Source organism: Rhinoderma darwinii, chromosome 1 (genome assembly GCF_050947455.1).
Source record: "Rhinoderma darwinii isolate aRhiDar2 chromosome 1, aRhiDar2.hap1, whole genome shotgun sequence".
Lineage (NCBI taxonomy): Eukaryota > Metazoa > Chordata > Amphibia > Anura > Rhinodermatidae > Rhinoderma > Rhinoderma darwinii.
In genome coordinates, this window is record NC_134687.1 from 664,841,336 (window position 1) to 664,865,870 (window position 24,535).

Sequence of the window (24,535 nt, forward strand, 5' to 3'; positions counted from 1 at the left end):
GTCACCCTTAGAAGCTGCAGCAGCATGGAGCACATCATACAGCAGTAAGGAGCAGTGTAGCGGAAAATCCAGCACATAGGTGACATATAACTCTTACCAGCAGCCTATGGCTACTCTCTCTGCTTCTGCTGCCCCTCTCCTCTTCAAAAACTTTTGACAACAGCATCTGTGTCTTTGTGCTCCTGCTCCCTCCTTCTGCTTCCCCTTCCTTTCCCATAGACTTCTATAAGCAGCAGCGTCCGTGTGTCTCTCTCCAAGTGGCACTAACTGTAGCGTCCGTGGCCACGGGCCGTCGGGTTTACTTACCTCCCGACGCCCACAGCCATGGATCTGTGAGCGCTGGTCTCCATCTCCTTCCTAGGAGACTCCAGCGCTCACTTCCGCTCCGGTCCGCTGTGTCCCGTAGGGTGCGCGCGCGCACTCTCGTGCCCGCTCTTAAAGGGCCAGCGCACACATGAAAACAATCATCATCATCAACTCACATGATTTCCTGGACTGTAAGAAGGCCCCTGTTATTCTGATCCTTGCCTGAGCGTTGTTTGTCGTATCCTAGTTTGTCTAAGCAAATGGTCTCCTAGTGTTTTCCAGTTCCCAGTGTTCCCTCTATCCCGTGCTATCCTGGTCAAGTGCCGTGCTGTGCTATAGTCGTGCTGTGCTGTATTCTACGCCTGTCCTGCTACTCCACGCCTGACGTCTACCTGCTGCCTAGTCCCAGCCGAGCCTGCCTTGCTACTGTCCGAGCTGCCACAGGTACCCTATACGAACTATAAACTGTGACCTGCGTCCTGTTGGCCAGCTGCCATACCGCCAAGGCGGTATGGCCCAGTGGGTCCATGAATCCTATGTGACACTAACTTCACATAAAATTTTCATGGATAAATGCTAAACTATAACAGTAAGTAAATTACAAAGTTGATATATATATCAGGAATACTATTAGATTACCACAAGTTGTTTGAAAAGTTAGTGTCCATTTAAAGAAGACATGTTCCAAAAAGCGATTTAGTGTATAGTAGATTACAGCGGAGATCTGATTGCTTGATATTGAGGCCTAAGGTTGTACTACGGAAATATCCTGAAGACAACATGTCCCCTGGTGACTTGTGTGCAGAGTTGTCATGGGGACCTTGTGGGTTTTCTAATAGCTCCTCAATTCTTGTCCCAGGCTCATATTAAATATAGAACTATAATGAGGATCTTTCTTCTCAACTGTTATTATTAGAAGATTTTTAATGGAAGAACCAAATAAATGACAAAGTACAAAGGAAATAACCAAAATGTATGTGTTTTTTCATTTCGATTGTCTCCTAAAATGATGTTTAACCGGTTGAGGACTGTCCACTGTGTATATATGGTGCAGGTTTAAGTTTGCTGCCTGAGTGATTGAGCAGCTAAATGTCGGGTGCCCGGTCGTCAGAGACTGCCAAGGACCCTGGAAAGAAGACAAAGGTACTTTTTACCACTTGTCTTCTCTGCACTCACGTACACAACGCTCAATGAGCGCTGCTGCCTCTATTGATCTTGGTGGTCATGTGACTAGTCACACGATCGCCGAGAAGCCGGTAGTAGGAGGCTGCTGCTGTCTCGAACTAGACCAAGCACAGCCTATCACGGACAATAGTCACTATAACAGGGCTGATCTCCCCTACTGTAAAGCGCCAGTTACAGAGGAAAAGTATAGTGTAAAAAAAATAAAATGAAATAATAAAAGTTCCCCAAATGTCTTTTCTGATGGAAAGGCCATAAAAATAAAAGTTAAAAAACAAAACAAAAATAAATGAAGTAAAAATTACACATAAACGGGCTGAGCACGCTCCATACTCAACGGGTGTCGGCTGTGTAATATAGCCGACACCTTACTGCAACGGGTGAAATCAAAGATAATTTGATTCCGCCCGTTTTATGTTATTTAACCCGCACGGTGAACGCTGTACAAAAAAAGTAATTAAAGACGTCAGAATTATTGTTTTTTGTCACCTTAGCTCCCCTAAAAAAAGTGATAAAAAAATTCACATGTATCGCAGAATGGTATTAATAAAAACTACAGCTCATCCCACAAAAAAAAATAAGCTATCACACCAATCAAGCAAATTTTTAGTTTTATCTCGAAATTGTTAATTTTCTTATCAAAATAAAGGAGAAAAGGCTCCCCAACACTTGTAAAGAAAATTCCCTAGAGTACGGAAATACCCCATATGTGCTCGTAAACTGCTCAGAAGAGAAGAAGCACAGATTGTGATGGATTTGTTTCTGGGAGCCATGTTTCATTTGCAAAACACCTTTGAGACCAAAACAGTGGAAACACCCAAAAAAGTGACCCCTTAAGAAATTTATTAGGTGTGTAGAGAATTTTGACCCCACAGGTGTTTCTCCAGAAATGAATGCGTTGCGGATGGTAAAAAGTGGAAATTGTTCCACAAATATGCCATTTCAGAGTCCAATATGTTGTGCCCAGCTTGTGCTATTGGAGACACACACCCCAAAAATTGTTACAAGGGTTTTCCATGTTAGAGGAAAAGAAGGAGATGATCCAGCGCTGTGTCAGGGTAAAAGGGATACGTAGTTCCCACTTTTATTGATATGAAGAAAAAATACTTAAAAATTAAAAGGAGACGCAGTCTCAAGGTAGTTGATGATGCGGGCAGATGCCCGCCCCTACGCGTTTCGAGCACAGACAGAAATTTCTTGCCATGAATAAGAGCACTGCCTGTGCTCGAAACGCGTAGGGTCAGGCATCTGCCCGCATCATCAACTACCTTGAGACTGCGTCTCCTTTTAATTTTTAAGTATTTTTTCTTCATATCAATAAAAGTGGGAACTACGTATCCCTTTTACCCTGACACATGATACATTTATATGTAATATGTGAGGAGTACATCAGGGTATATGTAATATGTGAGGAGTACATCAGGGTATATGTAATATGTGAGGAGTACATCAGGGTATATGTAATATGTGAGGAGTACATCAGGATATATGTAATATGTGAGGAGTACATCAGGGTATATGTAATATGTGAGGAGTACATCAGGGTATATGTAATCTGTGAGGAGTACATCAGGGTATATGTAATATGTGAGGAGTACATCAGGGTATATGTAATCTGTGAGGAGTACATCAGGAGTATATGTAATATGTGAGGAGTACATCAGGATATATGTAATATGTGAGGAGTACATCAGGGTATATGTAATATGTGAGGAGTACATCAGGATATATGTAATCTGTGAGGAGTACATCAGGGTATATGTAATATGTGAGGAGTACATCAGGGTATATGTAATATGTGAGGAGTACATCAGGATATATGTAATATGTGAGGAGTACATCAGGATATATGTAATATGTGAGGAGTACATCAGGATATATGTAATCTGTGAGGAGTACATCAGGGTATATGTAATATGTGAGGAGTACATCAGGATATATGTAATATGTGAGGAGTACATCAGGGTATATGTAATATGTGAGGAGTACATCAGGGTACGTGTAATCTGTGAGGAGTACATCAGGGTACGTGTAATATGTGAGGAGTACATCAGGGTACATGTAATATGTGAGGAGTACATCAGGGTACATGTAATATGTGAGGAGTACATCAGGGTATATGTAATATGTGAGGAGTACATCAGGGTACATGTAATATGTGAGGAGTACATCAGGATATATGTAATATGTGAGGAGTACATCAGGGTACGTGTAATCTGTGAGGAGTACATCAGGGTACATGTAATATGTGAGGAGTACATCAGGGTATATGTAATATGTGAGGAGTACATCAGGGTATATGTAAAATGTGCGGAATACATCAGGATATATGTAATATGTGAGGAGTACATCAGGGTATATGTAATATGTGCGGAGTACATCAGGATATATGTAATATGTGAGGAGTACATCAGGATATATGTAATATGTGAGGAGTACATCAGGGTATATGTAATATGTGAGGAGTACATCAGGATATATGTAATATGTGAGGAGTACATCAGGGTATATGTAATATGTGAGGAGTACATCAGGGTATATGTAATCTGTGAGGAGTACATCAGGGGTATATGTAATATGTGAGGAGTACATCAGGGTATATGTAATATGTGAGGAGTACATCAGGGTATATGTAATATGTGTGGAGTACATCAGGATATATGTAATATGTGAGGAGTACATCAGGGTATATGTAATATGTGAGGAGTACATCAGGGTGTATGTAATATGTGAGGAGTACATCAGGGTATATGTAATATGTGAGGAGTACATCAGGGTATATGTAATATGTGAGGAGTACATCAGGATATATGTAATATGTGAGGAGTACATCAGGGTATATGTAATATGTGAGGAGTACATCAGGATATATGTAATATGTGAGGAGTACATCAGGGTATATGTAAAATGTGAGGAGTACATCAGGGTATATGTAATCTGTGAGGAGTACATCAGGGTATATGTAATATGTGAGGAGTACATCAGGGGTATATGTAATATGTGAGGAGTACATCAGGGTATATGTAATATGTGAGGAGTACATCAGGGTATATGTAATATGTGAGGAGTACATCAGGGTATATATAAGGTGTGCGGAGTACATCAGGATATATGTAATATGTGCGGAGTACATCAGGGTATATGTAATATGTGAGGAGTACATCAGGGTATATGTAATCTGTGCGGAGTACATCAGGGTATAATAAGAGGGTATAATAATGGGGTATATAATACAATTCTCCATAGACGTGTGTTACGCTGTGAAGCAATCCGTTATGCACAGGCCGGTGTCACACTGATAAATGCTGTGCTTTCCGATCCCCTTTTGGTCCACACTCTGCACCTTTGTAGTTTGGGGTATTTTGCTGGGAAAGTGTTGTCCTGGTATAATACGGCCCCCTCGCTTCCAGCAGATATGTTTGGGCCTTCCCTTCCTGGTTCCCAAATATTAGAGCCCTGATAATCGCCTCCTGAAACAGAAGGAAAGTTCCCCTTGGACCGGCTCATCTGCATATTTTTTCATCCTCGACTAATGGGAGTCATATCTTTTTTATTTTTTCATAGACGTTGTGGTTTGAGGGCTTTTATTAATACCATTGTGGGGTACGTGCAACTTTTTATTCCATTTGGCAAACTGATCAAAAAAAGGCAATTTTTTTTAAATGTGGCGTTCACTGTTCTGTATAAATCACGCTATCTTTATCTTGCCGGTTATTTTTATTTTTTTTTTTTGTTTTGTTGATTGAGCAGATTAACCCCTTCAGGACCGAGCTCACTTTGGCCTTCAGGACCAGCCCCATTTTTTCAAATCTGACATGTGTCACTTTATGTGGTAATAACTCCGGAATGCTTTTGCCTATCTAAGCGATTCAGAGATTGTTTTCTCGTGACATATTGTACTTTATGCTAGTGGAAAAATTTGGTCAATAAATTCATTGCCTATTTGTGAAAAACACCAAAATTTTGAGAACATTTTCAAAAATTATGATTTTTCTAATTTTAAATTTATCTGCTTGTAAGACAGATAGTAATACCACACAAAATAGTTACTATTTCACATATTCCATATGTCTACTTTATATTTGAATTGTTTTTTGAACATTATTTTATTTTTCTACGTTACAAGGCTTAGAACTTTAGCAGCAATTTCTCACATTTTCAAGAAAATTACCAAAACCTATTTTTATAGGTACCAGTTCAGTTCTGAAGTGGCTTTGAGGGCCTTATATATAGAAACCCACATAAGTCATCCAATTTTAAAAACTTCACCCCTCAAGTATTCAATACAGCATTTAGAAAGTTTCTTAACCTTTTAGGTATTTCATAGGAATTAAAGCAAATTAGAGGGGAAGTTTACAAATTTCTTTTTTTTGTCGGAAATTTTCATTTTAATCCATTTTTTTCTGTAACACAAAAGGATTTACCAGAGAAACGCAACTCAATATATATTACCAGGATTGTGCAGTTTTTAGAAATATCCCACATGTGGCTCTATTGCACTAATGGACTGAATCACCGGCCTCAGAAGCAAAGGAGCACCTAGTGGATTTTGGGGCCTCCTTTTTATTAGAATATATTTTAGGCACCATGTCAGGTTTGAAGAGGTCTCATGGGGCCAAAACTGTGGAAACACCTCCAAAAAGACACCGTTTGGCAAACTACACACCTCAAGGAATTCATCAAGGGGCGTAGTGAGCATTTTAACCCCACAGGTTTTTTTGCTGAATTATGTGGAATTAGTCCGTAAAAATTAAAATCTACATTTTTTTCAATAAAACTTAGAAATTATACATTTTTACAAGCAATAAAGAAGAAAAAGCACCCCAAGATTTGTAAAGCAATTTCTCCTGATTACGGCAATACCCCATATGTGGTAATAAACGGCTGTTTGGACGCACAGCAGGGCTCAGAAGCGAAGAAGCGCTATTTGGCTATTGGAGATCAAGTTTACTCAATTGGTTTTCGGGTGTCATGTCGCATTTCCAAAGCCCCTGAGGGACCAAAACAGTGGACAACCCCCAGAAAAGACCCCATTTGGGAAACTACAGCCCTAAAAAGAATTTGTCTAGGGGTATAGTGAGCATTTTGATCCCATAGTTTTTTTGCTGAATTAGGCCGTCAAAACTTCTATTGTTTTTATTCTTTTTTACGGCGTTCACCGTGCGTTATAAGTGACATATTTAATTTATTCTGCGGGTCGATGCGATTACGGCGATACCATATGTATAAAGGTTTTTTATGTTTTATGGTGTTTGCACGATAAAATCACGGTTTTAAGAAAATTGTCGTTTTTGTGTCGCAATATTCTAAGAGCCACAACATTTTTATTTTTCTATCAGGAAAGCTGTGTAAGGGCTTGTTGTTTGCGGAACAAACTGTAGTTTTTATTGGTACAATTTTTGGGTACATGCGACTTTTTGATCCCTATTTATGAAAATGATTTGGGAGCTGAAGTGACTAAAAATAGCGATTCCGGTAAGGTTTTTCAATTATTTTTTTTATGGTGGTCACCGTTCGGGATAAATGACATGATATGTTAATAGCTCAGGCTGTTACGGACGCAGCGATACCAATTATGCATAGTTTATTTATTTTTTCCAATAATAAAGGACTTTATAAGGGAAAAAAGTAAATTTTGACATTTTATTATTTTGACATTTTACTTTTGTACATTTTTTGTAACTTTTTTTTACTTTTTTAGTCCTTCTATGGACTTGAAGATCCAATTGTTGGATCGTTTTTATAATACCCTGCAATTCTTATGCCTGTCAGTTTCACACTGACAGGAGGCATATTAGGTCCTGCCTCTGGCAGGACGTAATTGCCTTCAATAAATGGCAGACCCGAAGCCTTTGTTAGGCTTCCGGTTGCCATAGCAATCGCCCCCCCCCCCGCAACAATCGACCCCATGCAATCGCGTAACGGGGTGCCGATGTTGCCATAACAACTTAAATGCGGCAGTCACTATTGACTGCCGCAATTAAGGGGTTAATCGGTTCGGATCACCGCTGTGATCCGACCCAATGTTTTCCCTCAGTACTAAGGCTGCTAGTAGCAGCCTGTACTGGGAGATGCCGGGCTGCGGGGAGCGTCTGTGTGCTCTGTTAGGAGCACACTTAGATGAACGGGCTGCAGGCACAACGACCAGCTCTGTAGCCCGTTAATCTACGTGGGGTGGTCGGGAAGGGGTTAAAGGCTTATTTTTGTGTGGTGAGCTGTAATTTTTGTTAATACATATGACTTTTTATTCACTTTTTATTACATTATGTTTTAGAGCTAAAGTGACCAAAAAAAATGGCGATTCTGACGGTTTCATTTTTTTTTTACGGTGTTCACCATGCGATTTAAATAATGTCATATTGTAATAATTCAGACTTTTTACGGAGACGGCGATACCAATTTTGTTTATTTTTTACAATACTTACAAAAAAACCTTTTCTCACATTTTTTTTAAATTTTTTGTACACCACTAAAAAATGTTTTTAACTATTTTTAACACTTTTTATTAGTCCCTGCACGGGCTTTGAACCAGCGATCGTCAGACATACTAATGTATTGAATTATTGACATTTTTACAGGCTCCTGGTGCCCCCCAAAATCTGATGCTAAGCCTAGTGCATGACCGGAGTCATAGATCACCTTGTAGAGAACTTCAATGTGCAGTCACAGCTCCCTCAGCTCCGGCACTATGTATAGCACATTGTCTGACGTGTTACTGTAATGTAGAACTAAGGAGGAACCCCACCTTACCAAACCTCCCAATTCACTCTCTAAATTCATTATTACTGACCTGTGGTAACATCTCCTGGAATTTCCTCCTCCACTTCACTCTTACATGGGTGATCGCCCCTCACCCGCTCTTCTTCTTCATCCTCCACTTTATTAGTCAGATCTTCCCCCTGATTTCACATATGTAACAATTCAGTACAATACAGCAGAGAGTGCGAGGAATCTAACAGATCAACATAAGAAACCACCAAAATCTATGACCCCATCTATGACCGCAGGACCAAAAAGCTCCACACCCCCCTATATAGATGTGGTATAGGGCTCAGCTTCACCTACCTGATGATTCTCTGGGACATTGTGATTTTCCTCTGGACAGTCCTGGGAATACAGAGGACTGGGACTTCTCTCTGGTGGATTTCTCCTACTGGATCCATCTGTAGGAAACACACAGTGATGGAATACCGGACTACTGTATATCTGTCTGTATATCACACACTTCCCTCTACACCTGCAATTCCATGTTTATTCAATCAAAGTCTAAATGTCGCGTCCTGAGATTTGCGGATACAGTTTACTGTGGTCGGGTGCAGAGGACATTTATTAAGAGCTCCTGACAACCAAAAAAAAGTGCCCTGGTACGTCCCGGGACAATGACACCTCTGCTTATTAGGGAATTCTACATTTCAAGAGAGGGAACCCACAGTGGAGACCCTCATATTTTATTAGTCACACAAAGGACCTGTATTAAGGAAAACAACTACTCCAAGTTCTCTCTCCACAAGGGATGGGAAACCACTGAGGTGTTGGAGGAAGCTCTACGGTTTTATAACACCAAGTTTCCTTTTACCTGGTGCGGTTATGAAGAATGAGAAAATAAAAATATATGATTACATTTAGTTAATTGGTCTTCAGTGAGCCCATGACCGCACCATTAGAGAGACGGCCTCCCTCCTGGACAGGAGACAGAAGCTCTATAGAGAGGGAACACCCCCATCCTCCTCTGTAGCAAGACTCATGGACCTATTAGGACAAATACGTCAATATATTTAAATGAAGACGACCCCCACTGTCCTCCTCAATATATACAATAATCAGCCATAACATTAAAACCACTGACAGGTGAAGTGAAGAACATTGACAATGCACCTGACAAGGGAGGAGATATTTGGCAGCAAATTAACAGTTTTTAAAGTTGATGTGTTGGAAAGATGGGCAGGCAAAAGAATCTGAGCGACTTTGACAAGGGATAAATTGTGAGGGCTAGACGACTGGGTCAGAATCAGCATCTCCAAAATGGAAGGTCTTCTGGGGTGTTCCTAGTATACAGTGGTTAGTACGTATCAAAAGTGGTCCAAGGAAGGACAACTGGTGAAAGGGTCATTGATGTGCGTGGGGAACAAAGGCCTGGCCGTCTGGTCCGATCCCACAGGAGAACTACTGCAGAACAAACTGTTCAAAAACATAATGCTGGCTATGATTGAAAGGTGTCGGAACACACAGAGCGCCTCTCATTGTGGCCAGCCGCGTCTACACAAGCGCCATTTCACAGGAACCAGCATACTACAGTGCCTGAGGAGGGTCAAGGAGATCTCTCTTCCGATCCTCCGAGGCGGAGATACACAGTATTGCAAGGATTGAGTTTGACTCAACCGCTCTCCCTCCTCCTTTCTTTATTTAGTGAGATAGACGCGCGCGCGTGTGTGTGTGTGTGTGTGTGTGTGTGTGTGTGTGTGTGTGTGTGTGTGTGTGTGTGTGTGTGCGTGCGTGCGTGCGTGGTGGTTGTACATAGCAGGTCCGAGTATAGAGAAATCATCTTGATAGGCACGTGTGCTCTCCTTCCGATCTTCACTATGATACTAACAGCTTGTGTGATCTTGTCTGTGAAACCCTCCGCTGCCATCTCTAACACTGAGAGAAGGGAGGGGGAAGAGCAGTAGAGTCAGCCATTAGGAGCAGTGCACTGACGGATTTGAGTTAGAATTTGCAGGAGACCAACTGTCCACAGGGGTTTTGCAAAGTCCACAGCAGCCAAATGGCCGGAAATTGTAATGAAGACTATTTAGAAAGTTGCTTAATTTTGAATTGAGAAAGAAAATGAACAATAAAAAATATTTCAGTTCAAAAAGGGGAACATAGCCTTTAAAAGGAACCGGTTAGTAGGTTTAAAGCCTCTAAACCACCAGTATGCCGTCATGAAGCCAGAGTTTAGCGCTGTAAACCTGCCTACCTCAAAAAAAGGACATTTAGGGAATGGTTAGTAAAGTAAATGACAACTTACCGGAAGAAGTCCAGCAGCATCGGGTGCATGCACATATGAAGCCGAGGACACTACACCTCACTTTACTGTGCATGCGCAGTGAACCGTCCTCTGCTTCATATGCGCCTGATGTCGCTCCCGAGCTCCTTTCGGTAAGTTGTAATTTACTTTACTAACTATTCCCTAACGTCTGTTTATGAGGTAGGCAGGTATTGAACACTAGACCCCGGCTGTATATCGGTATGCTGGTGGTTTAGTGGCTCCAAACCTACTGACACGTTCCCTTAGTTATTATTGGTTGATCAAGGTTTCTTAGAAGGTGTGAACCTCTACGGTTTCGATATCAATGTATTTCTATGTTATTATGTATAAAATCAGATGCACGTCCTGAATATGTTATAGAATCACTGGTTGTGCAATTCCCAAAAGTCTGCTGGAGACCGTCGGGAGTAAGCGTGCAAATAAAACCGCAACCCCAAATCCGTCACAACTCTGATCGAAAGAATCTAAGGCTACTCTGAGGTATTCGCCAGAGCCCACCGCAAGGCGGGATGGTTTTTGATGCACAGAACCCAGGTTGTTCTAACAGAGCTCAGTGTTGTATAAGGGGTGCAATGCAGGCTACACCTGAACAGTTAACCAGCCAGCCAGAGGGTAAACAGAAAGTCCAAAACAGAGCTAGTGGAAATCAGGTAAGCAGAGGTCACAACCAGCCGGGAGCAGATAATCAAAACCGGTAAACAAGGGGTTAACGAGAGACACGCCGAGGTCAGTTTCCAAGAAGTCCAAGGCACAGGGTAAGTGAGAGCTTGATCACAACACCTAAGAAAGGAGAAAATTCACAAGCAAAGAAAGCGGGAGGAGGCCAGGTATAAATACCCCACCCTACACCTGACAGGAAGAAGACAGAGAAGTGGGACAGGCTCAGGAAGGTAACAGAACCCCCCAGAGGCTACATCAGTAGTCATGGCGATCTTAAAGACACAGACGCTTCCTAACAGAATACAGATAAATCAGAACAGAATCTTAGGCATTGACCCCATCAGGAACGTCTGACAAACTCTCCGATTTTATGAGCTGGATGACAAAGGGAAATCATTGTGTGTGGGCGGGGGGAGCAGGACTCACAGGCTTTCTCTAGGAGTCCTGGCAGTATTTATACTGTTCTTTACATGAAAATACTGAAGGATGTCATAGAAAACGTTATAGCCCAGATCTCAGCGTCTACCCCCCGATCCTGTGCTGCCCTCTGATAGGGGAACATAAGAGACCTGAGACATCCATACTAAATGGATTGTTCTAACTGGACAAATTTTCTCAAAAAGGAAGCTGGTCCAGAGAGTAGGCGTGCGCCATGGGACCTGCGGCTGAAAGATCCGACTATCAGCTCATATCACCGGACAAAACTGCGGGCGGTCACATAATTAATATGTATGTAATATTACACAACTCCCAATCACATGAACCCCAACAATATAATACCATGGAAGTCGCTCTTTAACCCTCTCACTGCTTGTCCGGAGCTGTGCTCATGCAGAGGGAAAAGTACTGAGCGCAGCTCGGACAGTAGTGTTACTGCAGGGAGAACGGCGTGTAATGAGCAGCAGCTTCTCCCTGCACAGTAACAGTAAAGTTTAACAGTCCATGACCACCCTGACCAGGTCTTCTGCATTTCTAGCGTCCTGCTGTTGGATTCCGCTTGTTCTTGAGTTCAATCCTCCTGAAACTCCATTCCAATAAAATGCTTAAAATAAAATGTAACGGAGTGTAAAATAAATAAAGCATTATATCTCCGCACACACATTGTTCAACCTGTTTTACTTACAATCGGACAGATCCCTGGATCCACATTCCTCATTACTACCAGTGACCCTGTGTATTGTGTCTTACAAGGAAGATCTTTAACCCTTTCTAATCTCTCTCCACACCTTACCATTACCAAATCCTGTCTGAGCAGGTTCCATGACTTTACGGTACGGACAGTGATGTGCGGCATTAGGACGTTGTCATGAAATTGCATTCAACTCATCTGAATGTGGTTACTACAAATTCATGCACCTGCTGCAGAAAGAACCACATTCAGATATATGGAAACTTCTGCGTGTGAACATAACCTAGTGCAGCACTGCAGCAAAGCGAGGATTGTGTGATCAGAGATCAGGAATCACCTGTTTATACTGCACATGATGAAATTAACACTTCAACAAATAAACAAACAAAATATAATATCTATATCTTCTTACCTTGTGATGTGCGCGGCCGATAGTCCTCCATCATGACCTACTCGTACAGATCCTTGTGTCCTTCTAGATACTCCCACTCCTCCATGGAGAAATAGACAGTGACATCCTGACACCTTATAGGAACCTGACACACACAATGATACAGTCATCACCCAGACACCTCCAGTGCTGTTACTGTAGAATTTCCCTGCAGTGTCACCTCTCCAGTCAGCAGCTCAGTCATCTTGTAGATCAGTTCTAAGATCTTCTTCTCATGTATCCGGGAGTGAGGGGGAGGCTCTGTGATGGGGCTCTGACTACTGCTCCATCCTCCTGACTCATGGATGATGGGAGTCGTACAGTCACCCGATGTCTTCTTCACTATTGTGTACTCCTGTGTATGGAGAGAGACACTTAGAGAACTGAACACAGTATTCCCCCCTCAGTAGAGAGGGAGATTGTGACCCCGCTGTATAGAGCTCTAGTGACCCCACATCTGTAATACTGGAGACCTCACCTACAAAAAGACATTGAGAAAATACAACGAGGCCAAAACTAAAAAGGAAATAATATTGGGGGGACTAGATGGACCATGTGCTCTCCTCCTGCCGTCATCTTCTATGTTTCTATATAGAGGTCATCCTGATCCTCCTGGTTCCTTGTCATTGCTCTACAACATTACTATTGCTGCATTGGTGACATGACACATAACTGACCATATTGGTGGCTGATCTTCAGCTTTTCTGCTGGTGGCTTCTTGACGTCACTTGGAAGGTCTGGACGCTGTTATACAGGACACTGGATTCTTCCTATTACTTCCTATTATGTAATGTCCCTTCCTTATGTGGGACTTGTTCTATAATGTAGAAAAGTTTACCTTTCCGCTCAACAGGTAGATGATCTCCAAGGTGAAGTCTAATATTCTTCTGCTCATCTCATTCCTGTCCTTGTCCATCCTTGGTGGGTCACTCAGGAGAAGGAGCGTTGTGGAGGAGAAGATGAGAAAACTGGAGGATCTAGTACTGCAGACGTCTTTATGGAGAAAGGAGAAGATGGAAATCATACAGGGGACACCATCATGTGTGACATACAGAACCTCACTTATTGATCATTGAGAGAAACATCTTCTCAGAGCCGTCACCACATGGAATAAAGGGGTATTCCCAACACGGACATTTCTCCCCAGGATATGCCAGAAATGTCTGGTAGATGCGGCTCCACCTCTGGCCGTGCTCGGCTGTTTCTGGACCTCCTATACAAGTGAATGGAGAGAGTTGTGCACATGTGTGGTCACCTCTCCATTCATTCTCCCCCTGGATGTAGTCATCACCTCACCAGGCAGGTCGGGGGACCCCCGTTCTCCACATAGAGGTGGGACCCCCATATATCAGACATTTATGGCATATCTCTCAGGTGAGAAGAGTAAAATGAAGACACCCCCCCCCCCCAATGAAGACCTGACTCCTGACAACCTGACACATGGCGGATACTGGAGAGACATTGCTGACATCTCACAGGACGTGGTGCACACTATGCAGTCAGTGTTTGATATGAACGGTGAGGTTCTGCAGCAGCTGAGGTGTATTTATATATAGGGAACATGCAGTGTGATCTCTTATCATCATGTTATAGCGCAGGTGGAGCGGAGCAGAGTGATACATTGTTTTGTGGGATAAGATTCAGTATAAGTTTGAATTTTACTCATTTAACCCCTTCCTGCACAGGACATTTACCGCTCAGGAGTTGTTCACATGACATAGGGAAGACCGGACACCTGCTGCAAAGGCCGGAGACCGGAGAGGACGTCGACCCCGAACATTTAACTACTTAGATGCCGTGGTCAATAGCGACTGCAGAATCTAAGCTGTAAGAAAGAGGGGGGGGGGTCCTCTGTGACAGATCATCGGCCCCTCGCGACACGATCACGGGGTATGGATGGCTGTCATGGCAGCCTTTGGTTATGAAGGTCCGCCATCTTTCTGCTCCCATTAAGCCCTTAAACGTAATCACGATATACTGCGATATTAGTATTACAGTGTATTGTACCAGCGATCTAATCATCACTAGATCACGTCCCCCAGAAGAGTAATGCCATTTGTTAAAAATAAATAAATAAAGTTTTTAGTTCTCTACAAAATATTATTAAATATAAAACCTTTTTCCCATTTTGTCTTTAAACGAACGGAAAAAACACAAATAATAAACATAACTGGTATCACCGCATCCGTAAACACAAGGATTACAATAAAATGTTATTTACCCTCACGGTGAACGCTGTAGGAAAAAAAAAAAAAACAAACCTAGAAGCTCCAAAAAAATAAATAAAAAAAGTAGTAAAAAGTGATCAAAAACTGCAGGTCGTCCTACAAAAAAAAAAGCCCTCACTCCGCTCCATCAACAGAAAAATAAGAGGCTCTGGCTCTGTATACATAGTTGGGAACATTTTTTTTCCAGGGACACTTAGGGTGTGGCTTCCTTGGTGGGTGTGTCTTATGGAGCAGGACTTTTCTGGTGGGTGGGGATTATGGGGTGTGGCTTAACTGGTAGGTGTGGCTAATGGGTGTGACTTATCCGGTGGGTGTGGGTTATGGGGCGTGACTTTCTTCCCAGAATTTATCCATACAAATAAACAAACAAAATATTCCCCACTAGTTTGGCTGACACCTAGAGAGATACCGGCCACCATAGTGGTTATCTGGCTGTTTACAGGCAGGTGATGTCTCACTTTATCACTAGGCCGAGGTGATATGTGCTAACACACAGCCCCCTGTACATAGTGCCACACACATCCCACTGTACATAGTGCCACACATAACCCACTGTACATAGTGCCACACACATCCCACTGTACATAGTGCCACACACATCCCACCGTACATAGTGCCACACATAACCCACTGTACATAGTGCCACACATAACCCACTGTACATAGTGCCACACACATCCCACTGTACATAGTGCCACACATAACCCACCGTACATAGTGCCACACATAACCCACTGTACATAGTGCCACACATAACCCACTGTACATAGTGCCACACATAACCCACTGTACATAGTGCCACACATAACCCACTGTACATAGTGCCACACATAACCCACTGTACATAGTGCCACACATAACCCACTGTACATAGTGCCACACATAACCCACTGTACATAGTGCCACACATAAACCTTGTAGATAGGGCCAAACACACACACACCCCTGTAGCTAATGCCACACCCCCTATAGATAGTTCCACACTGCCCCCTGTAGATGGTGTCACACAGAAAGCCCCCTGTACATGGTGCCACACACACACCCTGTAGATAGTGCCACACACACACAACCCTTGTAGATAGTGCCACACACCCCCTGTAGATAGTGTCACACACACACACCCCATGTAGATAATGCCACACACCCCCTGAAGATAGTGTCACACACACACACCCCATGTAGATAATGCCACACACCCCCTGAAGATAGTGTCACACACCCCCTGTAGATAGTGTCACACACACACACCCCATGTAGATAATGCCACACACCCCCTGTGGATAGTTGCAAATAAACACACACAGCCCTGTAGATAATGCTGCACACACCCCCCTGTAGATAGCGCTGCACACCCCACTGTAGATAGTGCCACACTCCCACACACACACACACAAACACACACACACACACACACCCCTGTAAATAGCGCCACACACCCCACTGTAGATAGTGCCACAAATAGACCCGTGTACATAGCTCCACACACACACCCCTGTAGATAGCACACACAGTCCCCTGTAGATCGTGCCACACAGACACCCCTGTAGATAGCACCACACCACCCGTGTACATAGTGCCACACACACACACACACACACCTCTAGATAATGCCACACACACACACCCCTGTACATAGTGCCGCACACACCCCCCTGTACATAGTGCCACAAACAGCCCCCTGTACATAGCGCCACAAACACCACTCCCTATAGATAGGCAATTGGGGCTCCCTATAAGAGTGGAATCCCCAGCCAGAGTGTTGCCGACGTCCTGGCCAGGGATTGCGCTCCAGGAAGAGTGAATGGCAGAGCAGGGAGCGGATCGTTTCCTTCTCCGCCATAGTATTTAATTGTATCTGTGTTCGGAGGATGCAGATACAATTGTATATGGCCGGGACACGTCCAGTACAATAATTTGCCGGGACTGTCTCTGTAAATACAGGACTGTTGGCAACTATGAGAATCCGGCGGCAGAAAAAAAAAAAAAAAAAACTTGAAACAAATAGTTTTTTTTTTAAATGTCGCACATCATGAAAAACAATAAAAATTTGTTATCACCGTAATCGTATCGACCGCAGAATACATTATGACGCTTTTAATGCACGGTGAACGCAGTAAAAACGAAACCCAAAAGACATTGGCGGAATCACAGATTTTCCCCATTTCACCCGACATAGAAGTTTTTCAGTTGCAGTGACATTATGTGATACTTTATATGACGCTCTGAAAATCTACAACTCGTCCCGCAGAATATAATCCTCACACCGCGGCACTGACAGGAAAACACAAAAGTTATGCCCTAGTTACACGACAGGGATTCCCGGCCATGTGACGGACGATTTTTGACACGGCCACAGTAGGAACAATAGACCCCAAATGGGGCAATTTACACGACCGATTTTTTGACAGCCCGGGCCATCAAAAAATGGAGCATGTCCTATTTTCGGCCATTCTCCCAGGCCGCACAGCTCCCATAGAAGTCTATGGGGCCGTGTAAAGAACGGCTGTCACTCGGATGTGATCCGAGCAACGGCCGTGCTTTCTGCCGCTCATTTGCTCTCTTCTCCATCTCGCAGTGTGAAGTGCATGTGAGGAGGAGGAGGGTATTTTTTTTTCTCCCTATAGGAGCAGAATCCCCAATCCCCGGCCACAGCGTTGCCGAAGCTGTGGCCGGGGATTCCGCTCCAGCAGAAGTCCCTGACTTCACTGTTTATATAAGGACAGTGACGGCAGGGACTTCTCGTGGCCCAGTCCCCTACTGCTGAAACTGAATCTCCAGGGCAGTTGCCGGTGTTTCCGCTCCAGGAGTAGTCCCTGACTCCACTGTCCATATAAGGACATTAAAGTCAGCCTTCTCCTGGAATGGTCTGTGTAGCACCACCTACAGGGGGGCTGTGTGGCACTACCTACAGGGGGCTGTGTGGCATTACCTACAGGGGGCTGTGTGGCATTACCTACAGGGGGCTGTGTGGCATTACCTACAGGGGGCTGTGTGGCATTACCTACAGGGGGCAGTGTGGCATTACCTACAGGGGGCAGTGTGGCATTACCTACAGGGGGCTGTGTGGCATTACCTACAGGGGGCTGTGTGGCATTACCTACAGTGGGCTGTGTGGCATTACCTACAGGGGGCTGTGTGGCATTACCTACAGGGGGCTGTGTAGCACTACCTACAAGGGGGCTGTGTGGCATTACCTACAGAGGGCTGTGTGGCACTACCTACAAGGGGGCTGTGTGGCACTACCTACAAGGGGGCTGTGTGGCACTACCTACAGGGGGCTGTGTGGCATTACCTACAGGGGGCTGTGTGGCACTACCTACAGGGGGCTGTGTGGCATTATCTACAGAGGGCTGTGTGGCACTACCTACAGGGGGCTGTGTGGCACTACCTACAGGGGGCTGTGTGGCACTACCTACAGGGGGCTGTGTGGCACTACCTACAGGGGGCTGTGTGGCACTACCTACAGGGGGCTGTGTGGCACTACCTACAGGGGGCTGTGTGGCACTACCTACAGGGGGCTGTGTGGCACTACCTACAGGGGGCTGTGTGGCACTACCTACAGGGGAGCTGTGTGGCACTACCTACAGGGGAGCTGTGTGGCACTACCTACAGGGGGCTGTGTGGCACTACCTACAGGGGGCTGTGTGGCACTACCTACAGGGGGCTGTGTGGCACTACCTACAGGGGGCTGTGTGGCATTACCTACAGGGGGCTGTGTGGCATTACCTACAGGGGGCTGTGTGGCACTACCTACAGGGGGCTGTGTGGCACTACCTACAGGGGGCTGTGTGGCACTACCTACAGGGGGCTGTGTGGCATTACCTACAGGGGGCTGTGTGGCACTACCTACAGGGGGCTGTGTGGCACTACCTACAGGGGGCTGTGTGGCACTACCTACAGGGGGCTGTGTGGCACTACCTACAGGGGGCTGTGTGGCATTACCTACAGGGGGCTGTGTGGCACTACCTACAGGGGGCTGTGTGGCACTACCTACAGGGGGCTGTGTGGCACTACCTACAGGGGGCTGTGTGGCACTACCTACAGGGGGCTGTGTGGCACTACCTACAGGGGGCTGTGTGGCACTACCTACAGGGGGCTGTGTGGCACTACCTACAGGGGGCTGTGTGGCACTACCTACAGGGGGCTGTGTGGCACTACCTACAGGGGGCTGTGTGGCACTACCTACAGGGGGCTGTGTGGCACTACCTACAGGGGGCTGTGTGGCACTACCTACAGGGGGCTGTGTGGCACTACCTACAGGGGGCTGTGTGGCACTACCTACAGGGGGCTGTGTGGCATTACCTACAGGGGAGCTGTGTGGCACTACCTACAGGGGGCTGTGTGGCACTACCTACAGGGGGCTGTGTGGCACTACCTACAGGGGGCTGTGTGGCATTACCTACAGGGGGCTGTGTGGCACTACCTACAGAGGGCTGTGTGGCATTATCTACAGGGGGCTGTGTGGCACTACCTACAGGGGGCTGTGTGGCACTACCTACAGGGGGCTGTGTGGCACTACCTACAGGGGGGCTGTGTGGCACTACCTACAGGGGGGCTGTGTGGCATTACCTACAGGGGGCTGTGTGGCATTACCTACAGGGGAGCTGTGTGGCATTACCTACAGGGGGCTGTGTGGCACTACCTACAGGGGGCTGTGTGGCATTACCTACAGGGGGCTGTGTGGCATTACCTACAGGGGGCTGTGTAGCACTACCTACAAGGGGGCTGTGTGGCATTACCTACAGAGGGCTGTGTGGCACTACCTACAAGGGGGCTGTGTGGCACTACCTACAAGGGGGCTGTGTGGCACTACCTACAAGGGGGCTGTGTGGCACTACCTACAAGGGGGCTGTGTGGCATTACCTACAGGGGGCTGTGTGGCATTACCTACAGGGGGCTGTGTGGCACTACCTACAGGGGGCTGTGTGGCATTATCTACAGAGGGCTGTGTGGCACTACCTACAGGGGGCTGTGTGGCACTACCTACAGGGGGCTGTGTGGCACTACCTATAGGGGGCTGTGTGGCACTACCTACAGGGGGCTGTGTGGCACTACCTACAGGGGGCTGTGTGGCACTACCTACAGGGGGCTGTGTGGCACTACCTACAGGGGGCTGTGTGGCACTACCTACAGGGGGCTGTGTGGCACTACCTACAGGGGAGCTGTGTGGCACTACCTACAGGGGGCTGTGTGGCACTACCTACAGGGGGCTGTGTGGCATTACCTACAGGGGGCTGTGTGGCATTACCTACAGGGGGCTGTGTGGCATTACCTACAGGGGGCTGTGTGGCACTACCTACAGGGGGCTGTGTGGCACTACCTACAGGGGGCTGTGTGGCACTACCTACAGGGGGCTGTGTGGCATTACCTACAGGGGGCTGTGTGGCATTACCTACAGGGGGCTGTGTGGCACTACCTACAGGGGGCTGTGTGGCACTACCTACAGGGGGCTGTGTGGCACTACCTACAGGGGGCTGTGTGGCACTACCTACAGGGGGCTGTGTGGCATTACCTACAGGGGGCTGTGTGGCACTACCTACAGGGGGCTGTGTGGCACTACCTACAGGGGGCTGAGTGGCACTACCTACAGGGGGCTGTGTGGCACTACCTACAGGGGGCTGTGTGGCACTACCTACAGGGGGCTGTGTGGCACTACCTACAGGGGGCTGTGTGGCACTACCTACAGGGGGCTGTGTGGCACTACCTACAGGGGGCTGTGTGGCACTACCTACAGGGGGCTGTGTGGCACTACCTACAGGGGGCTGTGTGGCACTACCTACAGGGGGCTGTGTGGCACTACCTACAGGGGGCTGTGTGGCACTACCTACAGGGGGCTGTGTGGCATTACCTACAGGGGAGCTGTGTGGCACTACCTACAGGGGGCTGTGTGGCACTACCTACAGGGGGCTGTGTGGCACTACCTACAGGGGGCTGTGTGGCATTACCTACAGGGGGCTGTGTGGCACTACCTACAGAGGGCTGTGTGGCATTATCTACAGGGGGCTGTGTGGCATTACCTACAGGGGGCTGTGTGGCACTACCTACAGGGGGCTGTGTGGCACTACCTACAGAGGGCTGTGTGGCATTATCTACAGGGGGCTGTGTGGCACTACCTACAGGGGGCTGTGTGGCACTACCTACAGGGGAGCTGTGTGGCACTACCTACAGGGGGGCTGTGTGGCATTACCTACAGGGGGCTGTGTGGCATTACCTACAGGGGAGCTGTGTGGCATTACCTACAGGGGGCTGTGTGGCACTACCTACAGGGGGCTGTGTGGCATTACCTACAGGGGGCTGTGTGGCATTACCTACAGGGGAGCTGTGTGGCACTACCTACAGGGGGCTGTGTGGCACTACCTACAGGGGGCTGTGTGGCATTACCTACAGGGGGCTGTGTGGCATTATCTACAGGGGGCTGTGTGGCACTACCTACAGGGGGCTGTGTGGCACTACCTACAGGGGAGCTGTGTGGCACTACCTACAGGGGGGCTGTGTGGCATTACCTACAGGGGGCTGTGTGGCATTACCTACAGGGGAGCTGTGTGGCATTACCTACAGGGGGCTGTGTGGCACTACCTACAGGGGGCTGTGTGGCATTACCTACAGGGGGCTGTGTGGCATTACCTACAGGGGAGCTGTGTGGCACTACCTACAGGGGGGCTGTGTGGCATTACCTACAGGGGAGCTGTGTGGCAAAAGTTTACAAATGAAATTCATCCGATTTTAAAATGGACAAGGAAAAAAACAGATGCAAAATGGGTCAAAAACGGCAACACGGCCAGGAACGGAATCAAAATTGATGCAAACCGGCCGGGTAAAACGGCTCAAAACGGACGTTTGTATTGGCCGAAACTCGAACCCTGTCGTGTGAATGAAGTTTTATAGATCTGAGAAGACAGGGAGGGAAAAACTAAAACAGAACCTGGCCTGGTCATTAAGGGGTTAACCTGCGGTGCGGATTATAAACACGCAGGATATCGGATTTATACCGCGGATTCGCTGCGCATTTGTTGCAGAATTTCCGCATTAAGTTCAATGGGAAAGTCAAGTTCCGCAACAAACGCCATTGTTCCCAGAATCCTCTGCGGCTCCGCCGCGTGTTCACAGCAACGCTGCAGGTTACACATATATAAAGAAGAAGGCGTCATGTGACCCCTGCAGCCAATCACAGGCTGGAGAGGTCACATGTCATTATAGGGGTCACCTGGACACAGCGGAAGAGCAGGACGTGTTGCTATGGTAACGCTGGGAGAGGTGAGGATCGGCCTTGTTGTATTTCTGTAGTAGATATTCGGGAGGATTATACGTCCACCATTTGGGGTGAATATTCGGGGTGATTTCCTTGCGTGTTGTGGGTCGTATTCGCTACGTGTGAACATTCCCTTAAACCGCACGGTGAACGACATTAACAAGAAACGTATAAAAGTCAGTGAATAAGTTGTATGTAGCGAATATTATGTCATTACAAACTACGACTCGTCCCACAAAACATCCGAAATAACCACTTACCCCAAAGAGGCCGGCACTGGAGGGGTTACATCCCGGCTAGGAGTCCAGTGGGCGGGGTCACTCAATGATTGACAGCTCTCTGTATACACACACTCATACAGGAGTGACTGATAACAGAGAGCACACCCGACCAGCGCTGCTCTCTAACTCATACAGGGCAATAGCTGAAGAAACTGAGATGACGACGTCACCACCATGTGACCGAGGCAGGAGGGGCGGAGCTTATCCGCGGAGAGAGGCGGTGGATGAAGGACATGTGATAATATAAGGATCACGTGACTGATGCATGGGGGGCGGAACTTAGAACTGGGACGAATGGACGATGGATTGGAGGCCTATGATGATGATGATCACGTGACATAGGGGGTGGGGCTCTGTGAGGGGGCGAGGCTCTGCTGTGTGGCGCACTCATAATGATCACTTGACATGAGGGGTGGGGCTCATGTGCTACGTAAGGAAGAAGCGAAGTTAATCACGTGACAGGGGGCGAGGCTCCTGCGATGTGTAAAACGATGATGATCACGTGACATGGGTGGTCTCTCTGTGTGGGGACGGGACTATGCCTCCTGTCCACATATAAGCCCCGCCCATCCTCGCCACGTGGTGGTGACGTCATTACCGATCCTTGCCGTTTGTGAGGTGAAGCGGCGCTGGTCAGGTGTACTTGACTTCCGGTCACCGCTGTTGTATCGTGTTCCCTCTGTTATCAGTCAGGAGATTTCCCATGATACAGTAGTAAGGTAAGGTTATATGAGGTAATTTCTGTGCGGTTTTAGGCACAGTGTTGTACATAATTTAGTGGGTAACGGGCAGCCAGTGACCGCAGAGGTGGAATGAGGGGAGAGGTAGATTTACCCCTGCAGCAGAGCTGAGAATGGGTAGGAGGGTGTAATAGTGTTAGATGGAAGCCACAGAGGAGGATGGTGGAGACGGTGGATGATGAGGGCATATGTACTGGCATTTATGTCTGTACGAGGGGGAGGAAAGACGGACTTCTAGAGGGAGGGGAGGAAAGGCGGACTTCTAGAGGGAGGGGAGGAAAGGCGGACTTCTAGAGGGAGGGGAGGAAAGGCGGACTTCTAGAGGGGGAGGAAAGGCGGACTTCTAGAGGGAGGGGAGGAAAGACGGACTTCTAGAGGGGGGGAGGAAAGACGGACTTCTAGAGGGAGGGGAGGAAAGACGGACTTCTAGAGGGAGGGGGAGGAAAGACGGACTTCCAGAGGGAGGGGAGGAAAGGCGGACTTCCAGAGGGAGGGGAGGAAAGACGTGACTTCTAGAGGGAGGGGAGGAAAGACGGACTTCTAGAGGAAGGGGAGGAAAGACGGACTTCTAGAGGAAGGGGAGGAAAGACGGACTTCTAGAGGAAGGGGAGGAAAGACGGACTTCTAGAGGAAGGGGAGGAAAGACGGACTTCTAGAGGAAGGGGAGGAAAGACGGACTTCTAGAGGGGGGGAGGAAAGACGGACTTCTAGAGGGGGAGGAAAGACGGACTTCTAGAGGGAGGGGAGGAAAGGCGGACTTCCAGAGGGAGGGGAGGAAAGACGTGACTTCTAGAGGAAGGGGAGGAAAGACGGACTTCTAGAGGGGGAGGAAAGACGGACTTCTAGAGGGAGTGGGAGGAAAGACGGACTTCTAGAGGGAGTGGGAGGAAAGACGGACTTCTAGAGGGGGAGCAAAGACGGACTTCTAGAGGGAGGGGGAGGAAAGACGGACTTCTAGAGGGAGGGGAGGAAAGACGTAACTTCCAGAGGGAGGGAGGAAAGACTGACTTCTAGAGGGAGGGGGAGGAAAGACTGACTTCTAGAGGGAGGAGGAGGAAAGACTGACTTCTAGAGGGAGGGGAGGAAAGACGGACTTCCAGAGGGAGGGGGAGGAAAGACGGACTTCTAGGGGAGGAAAGACGGACTTCTAGAGGGAGGGGATTGAAAGACGGACTTCTAGAGGGAGGGGGAGGAAAGACGGACTTCCAGAGGGAGGGGGAGGAAAGACGGACTTCTAGTGGGAGGGGGAGGAAAGACGGACTTCTAGAGGGAGGGGGAGGAAAGACGGACTTCTAGAGGGAG

The 24,535-nt window shown here is 47.0% G+C and overlaps 2 protein-coding genes across 4 annotated transcripts in view; one reads left to right on the forward strand and one right to left on the reverse strand.

The window, feature by feature from the left end:
• Positions 1–22,690, reverse strand: part of LOC142664789 (gastrula zinc finger protein XlCGF66.1-like) — a 51,601-nt gene extending 28,911 nt beyond the window's left edge. The window contains exons 1-4 of the mRNA XM_075844121.1: positions 22,473–22,690; positions 13,574–13,728; positions 12,917–13,090; positions 12,718–12,841 (exon numbers count right to left, since the gene is read on the reverse strand). Of these exons, the coding sequence (XP_075700236.1) occupies positions 12,755–12,841; positions 12,917–13,090; positions 13,574–13,651 (339 nt within the window). The 5' untranslated portion in view covers positions 13,652–13,728; positions 22,473–22,690 and the 3' untranslated portion in view covers positions 12,718–12,754. The remainder of the gene's footprint in view (positions 1–12,717; positions 12,842–12,916; positions 13,091–13,573; positions 13,729–22,472) is intronic.
• The window catches only part of LOC142664662 (uncharacterized), a 429,232-nt gene that overhangs the window by 360,397 nt on the left and 44,300 nt on the right, over positions 1–24,535 (forward strand). Inside the window, exon 1 of one of the 3 annotated variants that reach the window (XM_075843892.1) lies at positions 23,084–23,212. The exons of the other annotated variants lie outside the window; for them this stretch is intronic. The gene's annotated coding sequence lies outside the window, so the exon portion shown is untranslated. Of the gene's footprint in view, positions 1–23,083; positions 23,213–24,535 lie in introns of those variants that run through there. 3 annotated transcript variants of the gene reach the window in all.